Source organism: Sturnus vulgaris, chromosome 19, assembly GCF_052056855.1.
Source record: "Sturnus vulgaris isolate bStuVul1 chromosome 19, bStuVul1.hap1, whole genome shotgun sequence".
NCBI lineage: Eukaryota > Metazoa > Chordata > Aves > Passeriformes > Sturnidae > Sturnus > Sturnus vulgaris.
Window position 1 is genome coordinate 6610303 of NC_142261.1, and position 13492 is coordinate 6623794.

The 13492-nt window shown below is 40.5% G+C and overlaps 1 protein-coding gene across 18 annotated transcripts in view; it reads left to right on the plus strand.

The window, feature by feature from the left end:
- The window catches only part of FBRSL1 (fibrosin like 1), a 500076-nt gene that overhangs the window by 327308 nt on the left and 159276 nt on the right, over window positions 1-13492 (plus strand). For all 18 annotated transcript variants that reach the window (XM_088176075.1, XM_088176066.1, XM_088176077.1 and 15 more), the window contains one exon: window positions 2883-2912. In XM_088176075.1, coding sequence (XP_088032201.1) covers window positions 2883-2912 — 30 coding nt within the window. The remainder of the gene's footprint in view (window positions 1-2882; window positions 2913-13492) is intronic.

Here is a 13492-nt window from a genome sequence, read left to right on the forward strand (position 1 = left end):
ACTGGCTTTTTGCAACTTTCACTTATCTACATGAGGCAAAGTTGCATATTGGTACAAAGCAAAATTAGGCATCTAAATAAAGCAACTCTGCACCTTTTAATAATGTAAAACATCTGTAAGAGGATTTTTTACTCATAGGCATACAAATTTTGGAGGTCAAATCTGTTTTCAACAAGAAAAGCCCTCTCCTCTTTTTTTTTTTTTAACATCATAATGCAGTAAGAAATAGGAAGACAAGTTTTGTTACAAAACCAGAGAAGACTAAAATACTACCTTGTATTTGAATAATAATGGTTACTACAGTTCAAAAAAATTGTTTACATCTCAAATACTTTTAAGCTAAATTTGGTAATGTTTACAGTACTGAAGTTTTATTAAACCAGGACTCATAGGCAAAACCATCTGAGATTTAGTGATAATTTTGAATGCTTTCTAGTCAATGGATTTCAAAGTTTAATTTATTTGGTTATTTTATTATTGCAGTGTATAATTTTTAAGCCCCTGTTAGAATTAAAATTTGTGTTGATGTTGCCTAAGCATACAATTTGAAGAAAGCCATGGCTGAGCATGCTAACTTATTTTTATGCCATTCTTGTAATAGGTGTCGTTCTACTGTAACATGCTTTAGTCTGAGCAATGAATCACATCATCAAAATATTCTGCCTCTAAAATACGAGTGTTCATGTTGAATGAGCACCAAGATTAAAATGGCAACTTAGGATACTTTCACGTAGACAGGCTTTAAAGGGTAAAATAACAAAGTCTTTGTGACCCACTGCATTATGCCGATAATTTGGGGGAATGCACAGTCTCTGTAGCATTAGGGCTTGATTTGAGCTCCCTGTGGGTGGAGGTGAAAGGCTTCCCTCCACTCAGCCAGGGTTTCTCAGGAGCATGTAAATAATAAGAAGTGGACTGCTGTGACTGCATCTTCCCCCGCCCCCCGCCTGAGTTTTGATGAATGTGTTGCTCTGTCAGTGTGAATTATCTCTGTCTTGAGCAAGCACAATTGCAGCAGGTACTGGGGCAGCCTTTGCCCAGCTAACCTGTTTCAGTGTGTCTTGATGTGATGGACAATTATTCCCATTCCAAGCCCAGAGTAGACACTTCTAATTGTTTGTGGTTGTGTGACACGGGTTTGGGGGAGTCAGCAGATGGCTGCTCATGACTTTCGGTTTGTGAAAAAAAAAACAGAAACTGTGTTTCGTATAATAATTTTCATAAAGGTCAGTGACAGAATAAAAGTCACAAAAAAGGCACAAATGGCTTATGGCAAGGTATTTACTAAAGACATGGCTGTCTGATGTTCTTGCCTACTACAAAGCAGTATTTGCTGATATTAACACTGTTTTTTCCCATAGAACTTGCCCACCCACAGTTCCTGGCCCCTGCAAGGCAGCGTCCTATTACTTCTATCATTTTTCTTCAGGTTCTTTCTTTTCCAGAATGGTTACACATACAATTAGATCTGTGCACATCCTACTAAACAGTTGGATTTCTCAGTGAAAAACATGCTGTGGATCGTGTGGGGCAGTGTAAAATGGTTTCCTTTTGAAAGAAAAAGAGTTCTGCTTAGTCAAGACTGTAGAAAAACAGCTTCCTTAAACCAAGCATTTTTACTACAGTAAAATGGGAATAAGGTGTCAGTCGGGAAGCTGAGCACTCTTCACTGCAGAAGCACTGTGGGAGATTCCTCCAATATATTGGGGCTGTTTGTGTGCTTGCTGTGTTTCAGAGAATTTAAAAATAAAAGATTCCTCAAGTATTTAGGGTCAATCATTCCATGTGCCAAATAGAAGAAGAAGAGATTAAATATTCTCTCATAAATCAGCAGAAAACTAAGAACATAACAGCTGAAATTGCTGCTGTGTGACTTGAGGATAAAAGAATGTGACAGGAAAGATCCCTCTTCCCCTCTCCAGGAGGAAATCTGGGCAAAATGACCAAACAGATCTATTCTGCTTTTACATTCATGACACCAAAGCATATGCATTCTCATGGACCACTTCCACATTTGGAGCTTGCCACTGCTGGCTTGCAGAGTCCCCTCTTGTTGACCCAGTGAACTCTGTAGGGTGCTGCCGGTTACAGAAGCCCGCTGGGCCATCCCCATCAGCAGTTGGCTGAAGGAGGAAATTCCCACTGGGCACCAAGGCTACAGAACACACTGACCACTTCTGTCATCATAACAGACACCAAGAGATTTACTGCTGTTCCCAACTGTAAATCTTTCTGAGCTCCAGTCAGCAAGATGTGCGTGTCCTGAAATGTTCAGCGCTCAAGTTATTTTTCCATCATTTGTGCTGTGAAAGTAGAGCATTTCATTTTCAGAGCCTGAAAGAGATTGCACTCCAAAACTCTTTAAGTAAACACTTCCTCCTGGGATCGTGATCTCATTCAAACTAAAAAGTGTACCAGAATTTATGATGTATTTTAATTACTATTCTTGGTACCACTCATTAAATTAGAAATTGATTGCCAGTTTCACAGTTTCCTTGTTAGATGACAAAGTGCTTATCAAGGTGAAGCAATGCAAAACTGTTACTATATATTCCACGATTTGGGATGATAAAAAGGCATGCTTTTTGTTGGGGTACTCATGTTAAAGTGGTTGTTATAATGCATCACTGATTGTCTTTTTGTTTAAAGTTTGCTTTCCCCCATCCAATAAGAGCACACCATAACTTTGTGTAAGAGAGGATCTGGCTTTGTCTGGTTTATTCTAGCAATGTAAAAGGCATTACTGCAAACATCAGAAGTGTGTTTCATTGAACTGTGAACATCATAAACAGCTATCCTAAAGATTTAAGAGGATGATGCAAAAGATCCCTGTACATAAAGGTGTTTCTCAAAATCTTTTTTTCTCTCTCTCTAATCCACAGTGTGACAGCGAGAGCGATATTGACGATAAGGTAAGACTGAATTTTCTTATTTCCTGTGCTTGGAAATTCCCTGATAGTCAAAATAAGAATGAATTTGAAAATAACATTTTCCTCCAGTCTTCATGTCAAATTTTAAAATATCTACAATTGGATGAAAAAGCATCAGATCAGCTACTCTGTGATCTTCACTAGCTTCTATTCACAGGAAAGAAAGTCCCGTTAACATAATAGTCTTTATTGATTATTATGTGAGCCTTTGGTGAGACCCGAGTTACAGCATTAGTGCTGTTTCAGAGGAAGTTTCCTCTGATAACTTGTCGGGAGCCCATATTTTATATATAGTAACCTTTGAAGATGTCAATTTTATAATCAGTTTAGAAGATGGGACCTGCCCTCCAAGGCAGTGTGGTAACTGTCAAGGAGTGTTTTGTCATGTTGCATGCATATTTATCACAGAGCAATGATTTTTCTGACCTTCTTTTGAGTACAGAGGTTGGTCATTGAAAGGTTGTAGTTGTGTGTTTGTGTACGGGGGTTTCTTGTTCACCTCTGCAAGGAAAACAGACAAGTCCCACAGTGTAGTGCCAGTGGCACCATGCTTTTAAACATCAAATAGAAAAAAGACTTGAGTATTCCTTGCCAGCTTCTGGCAGATCAAACCTGGAAATCTCAGGGCAGATCTTCATCAAACCTTTCTTATATTCTGGCTGTCCAGTCTCTTGCATTCATTGATGGGGAGCTGTGGCACAGAGTTTTCTCCTGGATCAGCATTACACAAGCAAAGGCTGATTTCAGATAGCCCTGTGTCCTCAGCAGCACGCCCGGCTGCATCAGAGGTTACCATGAGTTCAAGAGACTACTCTGAAAGCTTCTCCTGGTTAAGTCTTTTGCTTTTTGTTTATATTGTTAAAGCTATAGAAACATTAGGGCTTCTTCAACTTTTTCTTTTAAAAATCCCATCAGATACTAAATATTCTTGGAGTATGGCAAAAGCTGTGTTTAGAAATGGCGGCTTGATTGAAGAGAAACATTTAAATAGTATGTTGAATGAAGGAAACTGTACAGATATTATTCTATATTATTTTAAATTTATATGAGTATACGTGCATAAAGTCCCCTCCCTGAGACCACCCCTCTCCCCGAGTTGTGTTTCTTACAAGGTTACACACCAGCAGAGCTGACAGCAGGGGTGGTGAGGGTGAAATATTGTTCCCTAAAAGCTTAGATACCATGGGGTTAAAACGTTTCTCAGACTGCCCAATCAAAGGAAGTAAAAGCAATCACTTAGAAAACTGTTTAAAGATCTGCCAGTCAAACCTCAGATGAAGTTGTAAGTGACATGTAGTTTTATTATACAGCTATGCTATTAATGATTATCTAAATTACACTGGTAGACCCAGCTAGCGGCATTACATCTGAGACTGACGTTTGTTAGATTAGGTTTGACTTCACCTTGTAGAGAAGAAATTGAAATCTGAACAACATTGATTAGCTTTCAGAATGTGGGATCTGAGGTTACCTTCAGAGGAAGCTGCATTGTGTTTGGCTGGTAACGTGCTGTCCTTTACAGCAAATGAAAGGCTATTACAGTGTTCCTTACCATTAATATGACATTTCTTTACATTTCTGTAACTGTAATTTGACCTTCTAGGCTCACCTATTTCCCAGCTACCTTCTCCTTAAGGTGACTCTGCCTTAATAATAACATTTCTTTTCTTCATAAGGAAAGCAGCACAAGATCATCATCTTTCTATCTCTTGCCTGATCTGCAGAGACGTGAAACATGACACAGTCCTATTAAATAGGTCTCTGGAATTAAGTGGGGTTGCTTTTATGTCAGCAAAGATATGGGCACATGCATGTAAATTCACCAGGGTTGAAGTGAAGATGCTTCAAACCTTTCATGGGGATAATATAAGTGCAATAGTGCCTTCCAGTTGGGAAATACAGGGGCAGCCTGACTCGCTCTGTTGTTACCTGACATACTACACTCCCCTGGAAACTCATTCAGTGTTTGTCTAAAATTTAACCTGACTGATGCAACAAAGAGCTATAAAAATTTTGGTGTGACTGTCCTGACGGACATTTTCCTCCTCCCTGTTACGGCAAAATGTATCTCCTGCTAACGCTCCCAGGCTGTTGCAGCCAGATGGAGTATTCAGCACAGTGCCTAGCCCAGCACCAGCCTTCCCAAATTACATGATGGGTCGGCTTCTTTCCCCACTGCTGCAGAGCAATGCTGCTCTGCTGCCTGGTCAGCAAGAACCAGCTTTTTCGAGGTACACTTACCCACGCTGGCACTAAGGAAGGGCAGGGCAGGAATTACTAATGTACTTTTGATTTGCATAACATTTTTTTGTTAGTCATAAACATCAGGTCAGTATCGCCTGCATAAAACTCACGAGGAAAGCAGACAAAAAAAGTCCGTGTACAAGTACAAACTGAGTCAGCAACTGAGCTAGAAGCAAAACTGAAATTTTCCACCTCCTACTTCTCTCTCTGTACCATGCTAGTAATTATGCACTATTTATTTAGTTCATAGGTGTATGGGCTATTGAGCTCTTAATGTTTTCAAACATAGACATTAGAGTAAAGTTAAGGTTTTACCCTCGTTGCATTGTAAAATATAAACACACCCCTGATGGTTTGGTTTTTTTTCCTGTGCAGGGCTCCAGGGGAGAAAAGCAATTGAGCATAGTCAGTCACACGTACAGTGTATCAGAAAGAGAAGCCATTACTTTAGTGCAAGGTACAGTTTCACAGCAGATTGTGAGTGTTTCCAAACATTGCACTGCTGTTTTTAATAATCGGAGAAGAGGAGCTCAAGGCTGGGGACTTGTCAATCCCATCTACTTTCTGAGAACTGTCTCTGGCCAAGTATAGCCTTTCACTTCTGCATCACTGCTGAAATCTCAGAGGAAGTAAGTGGGATGATACTTTCTCACACCTATCATTCTGTCACCATGTGCTTCTCACAGAACTGTTTGAGATACCCAAACTAATAAAGTGAGCTGTCCAGCCATTTAACCAAGCGAGAAACTTAGCAAATCATGTGTTCCCAGAGATGGAAATGCAAATCCTGTTTCCTTTACTGTATGTTCAGTGAAGGACATTGGTTTGGGCCCTGCAGCTTTAAGGAGCATTGCAATGTTGCTTACTGAAGCTGTGGAAATGATACTGTGCTTTTTGAGAGGGAGGAGGGAGAGAAAGGGAGTCGGTCTGATACTTGTATTACACTGTCTCTTCTCTGTGCAGTAGCTGAGATGTGAAGCTCACGGTCCATAAACATTGTTACTGAAAATATATACTTCCTTTAATAGCAACAACAGCATTAACAGATAGCAATTACCCTTCATTTTCTGGAACTATAAAGTCTCCATTAATTCAAGATTTATGTAGTTATAGCATTTAGCACAGGAATAACACCACAGAGAATTGGTTTATACACATGTAATGAGAGAGCTTATGGCATACTTTAGTGAACATTAACATAATAGAGTAATATAAACCATCAACAGTTCCACTTATTGTCTCTTACCTGCTTTAGCATCACTGTGAAAAGTGGCTAGCAGCTTGGTAATGTGCTCTGTTAAATGGTGTTCTGCAGAAAGCCAAAAGTCAACTTGTGTAAAACAAGGGAATGAGTAATCTCTGCTCGTTACTCCAAAATGTTGCTCTCATTTTTTTAATAACAGTGTTCAAGATTGCATTTTTAAAAGTGTCTGTTTCTTTCTTTAAAAGTAATTCAGTGTTCATGTTCTTTCAGTCTTGGACTTCTGTCTGCTCTGTGTGAAATTGGGGGTTGTCAGCTTAATTACATGGCCCCGCCATGTAAGTGAGCTCTCCAAATCAGGGGTTAGATATCAAGCATTCTTCATTTAATGTGGTGCTAAGTAAGATGTGCAAAAAATGGAACTGTGTTTCTAAGTTCACTCAATATTTACTGTATATTTGTTCTGTAGGTTTATGTTTTAGCTATAGCGAGCAACCTCTGAGACAGGTAAAGTTAAATCCAAGCTGGAGACAAAAAGTTTTGAAGTCCTTTTTTTCTCATGGCTTTCTGCAGCAGCCCAGTGAGTTCCTCAGGCTGTGCTTGTGGCAATGTGAATCAGCCTTGCCATGCTGTAGTTTGCTAATCCCAGCCTCCCAGTAGGTGCCTGGAAGTCGGCAGCAAGAGAGCAGGTGCAGCTTAGCCCGTGATAGATGGGAGGGGAGCAGCACAGTGGTGCTGTGATCCCTCCACCTGAGGCTGGGTTCCCATCCTGCTACCTGCTGTGAAAACACAGAACAGTTCATGGCTTAAGAAAGAGATGAGAGAGAAGGGATCCAGGTGAGTGGGGGGACATGTCAACAGCACTCTTTCAGAATTCCAGCAGCCTCGTTGTTGTCCAGCTTTGATTTCGTAGGTATTAATCTGAAGGGAGTATTGGTAGGTATTAAGGTTTTAGGAGGCATTTGAGAGGGAAAGTCAGGCAGCTTTATGACTGTGAATGGGAAGTTATTCTCAGGCACAGTGGCAAGTACTGAGGAGGTGTTTATTTGAAAGTTTAACAAGGGGGTGATCGAATCAGACCAGTGAGAGATGAAAGTTTACAGCAATGCTGAATGTCAGTGTTGGGAAGAAGAGGTAAACTGTGAAAGAGTCAAAACATGAAGAGTGATAGTTTGCCATTCAGGAAGTGAGAAGCTGTGTAGGAAGCAATGCCACAGACTAGGAAAATGATCTTGTAGGAACTTTTCCTTGGCACAAGGACACAGTTAGATCTGCTGTCACCAAAGGAAAGACTAAATGGTAAATGAAGGGTGAAGCAGCTTGACCGAGAATGTAGTTGTGTTGCTAAACAGAGGATGCTCATTATGTTACAGAGAACAAGAATATACAGGACTTAAAACACAGGTTGAATATTTTGATGTCAGGAGTGTTGTGAGTCAAAGAGGGTGCTGAGTACCGTGGGCTTGAGTGAGTGATGGAGGTGATAAGAGGAGAAGCAATGAGAAGAATAAACTGTATGGAAGATCTGGGGGATGAAATTATCACTGTTGTTTCAGCTGTGTTGACCTTGAAAGGATATCCACAAGCCCACAGGAAAAATCATAGTTCAGGCAGCAGGAGAAAGGGATGCAATAATGAAGAGAGGTCCAGGAGTTGCTCTAGCAGGAATGGTCACTGTGTGTGTGTGTGTTTGTGTACGAGATTACCCAGCAGTAAGAAAAGCCCCTTCCAGCACTATTGGAGGCTTCTCTTCCTCTGTTCATTACATTTTATCTGGCAATGGTAAAAGTGGGTTCCATATGATTTGTTTTTGTGAGGCTGGAAGTTTAGTTCCCACTTCAGGTAATCTGTTATTTGCTATTTTTGAAGCCTATCCAGACCAAAACCAAACTGGTTTTGCCCATCATTCGATTGTCCTTTTCTCTGAGAAATTAAACTTGGTACTTTTCCAGAAATTGAGATTCATACTGGTTGCAGCAGAAGGGAAGGATCAAACATGGAATTGAACCGAGGGCTTTCACATGGCAGTATTTGCACTTCTGTTAGCATTACACTTCAGTCTATGACAGTTTTCAGCTGTGGCTAATAATGAGAAATCTCCATTTGCCAGTTATTTCCCAGCTGGGTTCTCAGACAGATCTGAAGTGGTTTTTAACCGTAGGATGCTCTGGCTTATGGACAGCAGTGCTGCATGTCCTTGTGGAAGTGTGTGGCTGGGCTCTGCTGCAGGCTTAGCATCATGCAGTGGTGTTGCATATATGCATGTGCATGCACATACGTGCACAGAATCAGTGCTTCTGCTAAGGTTTATTCCTTACCAACAGAAAACCCAGTGATATAGAGTGAAAACTAGTGAGAAAGCTCTCTCCCATATAGTAATAACTGGGTAAAGACTGTTAGTTCTCTTAATGGAAGAAAGCCTCTGTTTTACAGACAATCTGCATGTTGTTATTAAAAACAGATCTGCTTTTTAAACAATATCAAAATATTGAATTTAAAATAACCTTGTAGCCCTTGAAAGAGTTGGGTGCTATAAACAGGCAAATGTAATGTTGTTGCCAGTACAGGAAGACAAAAATTCACCATTCAGTGAATTTGTTTTATTTCATCATTCTCCATGAATAGATTTGCCAGAAAAATAGCATCCTCTAAGCCCACTGCGTACCCTGTTCACTCAGTTGCTCTTTGGGAAATGCCAGATGGGGGAGAGACTTGGCATGCCCTGGGCTTCCATCATTCCACCCACCATGTGTGTGGAGCAGACACAAAGGTTCCCACTGAGACTTTGGGGCAGTTGAGTTAAGCCCTGTGAATCCTTTCAGAGGGAGAGGAGCCTTCCAAATTGTGCTTCTCAACTACAGCTCTGGTAAATATTATTAGTAATAATAGCCCTTCTTGACCTTTGTATTTAAATAAAGCAAGAATGTAGTTAAAAAACGAAACGAGAGTCAAAGTTTCAGCACCAATGTGCTCCCCTCCTACTGAGATTTTGTGTTTTTCTCTTATCCAGACAAAAACTCAAATTTTAAGTACATTAGTCTGTATATAACAAGCTGAGTCATCACAGTCTATGTTGTCCATATTCATTCTTGAAAATGTAGAAAAGAGTTTTCAGAGCAAACAATGAGAAGAGCCTTCTAGTTTGCTGAAAAAAAAATGCATCATTAACTCACATAAAAGGCTTGAAGAGAGCTTATGGAGAGCTCTTGGGCACAACAGGATAATACCAGTTCTGTTGCTGGCAGTCAGCATGTCCCTGGCTCTCTGTTTTCTCCATTGTTTAACATCTCCCTGTTCCAGTTTCCCATCCTGGAGCATTTTCTTATCTTACCAGGGACCTTGTGAAGACATTTTTAAGATGTGAGGCAACAGAGAAGAGAGCAGTTGTGTGCAGCTGTCTGCCCACATCAATAAACACCATTATAACATTATAAGGTAGTCTGAGCTCCAAAGGGCTACCTGTGCAATGGCAGTAACTCCTTGGAAGGTGATCAGATAGAACATAACAGAGTAGGCAGGTGATAGGAATTGGCAATTGAGTTAGGCAATTCAATTAATTAAATCGAATGATATAATTAACCGTAAAGATGCCAAGGAGATGAGAATTCTGGAGGATGCATGCTCCAGTAGCCACAATTGCAGGCCCTCATTTGGCTGGCAGAGTTTCTCATTCCTGTATTCCAAAATCATTTGCCAGGTTAAGTAACACCAAAGGGCACGGTGTGCAGCACTGTGTCCCCTGGGCAGGAACAAAGGATACAGCTCAAGTGGGCTCTGCTCCTGCCCTGCCTGCACCTGGCGTGGGAAAAGGAACCTTCCTCTGCTCTGCCCACCCTTGATGCTCAAAGCACATTATCTACAAACATGATATTCTTCCCTCAACACAAAATTCAAGTTGGAATGTCACTTCTGATTCCATATTAGTCACTATTAGTTTCTCTGTGTGTACTGTAAAGATTGTGTAATTCCAGTTAATATTTCATCATTTTTAACATTTCCTGATGGTCTTTAATACTGAGTTCTACCCAGCTGCATTTTTCTTGAGAAGTAAAATGTTCTCCTTAGCAAATGGCTCACATTTGGTTTTGTAGTATCTGAAGGCTTCACTTGATTCCTGTTACGGCTCTTGGTCTTCCAAAGTTTTGATGAGTTTCCTCTGATTGTGTTTGATACCTGTATGTCCGAGGAATGTGATTCTACATTTCAGTCAGAGCTGTGCATAAGTTCAAAACAGAGCAGTGGCTTGAATGAAGCTTTTATGGTTCTTGTCTGCTTAAGGTGAACTCTACAGGTTGTGCTGTGGGGCACACGGTGCAGCACAGCTCCCATCAACTCTGTCTGGAGTGTCAGAAGCATCAGCAGGTCCTGATCATGCCCACTGATGCCCAGTTTTCCACTCTTCGTTGGTCAGATTGAAATATCTCAAACACAAGTAACAGGCTCAGTTTCCAAGGTTTCCGAGCCTTTCCTTGGCCTTTGCCACACCTGTGTCAAAATTAGTTGGAGATCTTTGCCTAAATCTTTGGCAGCAGCTGACTTAATTTGTGGTTTACTACTCCTGACAGTTTATTGGGGAAGCAAAGCATGCCTTCATCTCCAATAATAAACAGCCCACCCGCCGACACTTTGACAGACTTAATGGTTTTTTTATACAAAAATGGACAGACTTAATGTTTCAACTGTAGCGATCATCTGTCCTGATCTCCTTAATGAAATTAGATTAAGTGCACCTGGGAAAATGCTGAGACGGCACATTGCCTTCATCACCTTCCTTAATTTAAAACCAATTTGCGGGGAAAATATCCTCTGAAGCTGAGGGAGGCAGAGAGAAGGGGGAGGGAAGGGGATTTTAAAATCTATCTGGATAGCTACTGGCAGTTTTAATTCCTTTCCCTGCTGGCAGTGTGAAATATTAACAGCCATAAGAACTCAGAGCTTAAAGACTTACTAACCTTTTTGCCTTTCTTAGGGGAAACAGAAACAAAACAAAATCTTTACATCAGGATCACATGTAGGAGCAAATTCCAGGGTATGCTGGGGCTCAGAGTTGGGGCTGGGTAGGAAGAGAGAAATGGCTGAAATATGAAAGTGTCTTCTTCCAAGAGCTAGACCATGTTTTCCTAAAATATATTGTAATCTCTGGGTGTTGGTGGTACTCACTATCTGCTTTTACCTTGATAATGATTTAGTTGTGCCAAAAAATAGTAATTTGCCCACACTGCAGTGAAATCAGTTGCAATATGTGCAACATAATGTGACCTGAAAATGACTGCAAATGTTCCTTTGGCTCATTCTAAGGAGAGCAAGAAACATGTCATTTTAATTAAAAATAAAACGTTGCGAAGAATAACAATAGCTTTTTTTTGTTTTCCATGAAGGATGATTCCTGTTCTCTCACTGACTCCACTGATTGGAAACATGCTCACAGTTAGCTCAAGGTCTTCCAGTGCTGAGGTGGTCAGAGAGCACAGTAGTCTGTGATAGGCTGGAAAGTCTCTTTCTAGCAGAATTTTAAATGCTTACAGCCTTTGTTATTTGGACTGTTACAGTCCAAGCTCAGCAATGCAGTTGATTTCTCCATCTCCTGTCTCTGATTTCAGTATTGCAGGAATAGGAAAATTCACGCTAAAGATGGGCATTTTCTGCTGCTTGAAGATAATTTTCTTTATTTGCTTAGAATTGGCTTTGTTCTTCATGAAATCTTTCATAGCCCACGTTGGGCAGAGATGTCTACCTTGTGTCTGGCTGCTCTCAGCATCACTGTGAACCCACACCAAAAAGGAAAATCCCAGTGCTCTAGAAATGTCTGGTAACAGGCTGGCATTTTGTTGAGGTAATTGATGCACAGTCACTCCTGTTCCTCCAGCTGCTGCTGATCCCCCCTCAGGACCTCAGTTATGGTGACCTGTGAAGAAAAAGTCATTTAGAACAACCATGTTGAAGGTCTCAGCTAAATTATATTAATTAGTGAAGGTGGGGCCCCATTTTCAAAAGTGCTCCTCACCCTAATCAAAGTCAGCAGTGTCCATGGATGCTCCATGCATCCCAAAATCTGTTCAGCCATCTTCATCCACTTGACTGGTCTATCAGTGGGACTCCTTATGTAAGTAGGAGTTTGTATGAGTAGCCCAATTGCTGTCAATGAATAATTTAAATGATTTAAGCCTCAGACGTGCTTCTTAATAATGAGGGAAATCAGCCCCATATGTCCTTGTCCATAAATACTAGAAGATGGGGACAAGTCACTTTTAAATGGGATTCATTTATTTTTAAATGGAATCATGATAAGTGTTTTAAAGGTAATCAAGCATGTGACGCTATCCTGAATATTATAAATATAAAGGAACATTAGCCTAAAATTGAAGGGGATCCCATTCATATATAAACTCAATTAAGGTATCATGCAAGGATGAAAGCACAGAGTAACCTTTTGTAACCAACAAGGATTTTAAGGTGTCTGTTCTTTTTATTAATTGCCACAAAGGTGGCTGAAGTGACCAACGTGTTATACATGTCACTATATATTATGGGCACTCAGATCTCAGTTACTGAGTGACTGCAGGCGTTTTCACCCCCTTTAAATTTGTAGATAACCTCACCCTGCCTGCAGAAGGTGAAGGTGAAGGAAGTAAGATTTTTTTTTGTACTGTGATTATTGAGCTTGTTCCCATAAAACAACATATATCCTACCAAAAAGGTCTCCTTCCTATTCTTGTATTTTTAGTCTTTCTTTTTATTGTGAAACATGAGTTTCTTGTCCTTTCCCCATCTCTCAGTTTTTGTCTGACAGCACCAGTGGCACCTCCTCTGCTCTGCCCCTGCTGTTGGCCCTAGGCTGTGAGATGCCAATCTCTTGCAGGTGGTTTTCTCCATGAAACAGGCTGCCTTCAAGGACCAATCTGTGGCTCTTTCCCACAAAGCCTATATAATATATACATAATATATAGCTTTCCCCACAAAGTATATATAATGAACATTATAAATAAGATGGTATTGTTTGTATTTACAGCAAGTGTTACGTTTTAGGATCCATAAAACAGAGAATCCATATTGAGACACAGGGAAGGGGAGAAGTATGCCTGCCAGTTATTTTTAGTAGCACTGTAAAGTCAATTAG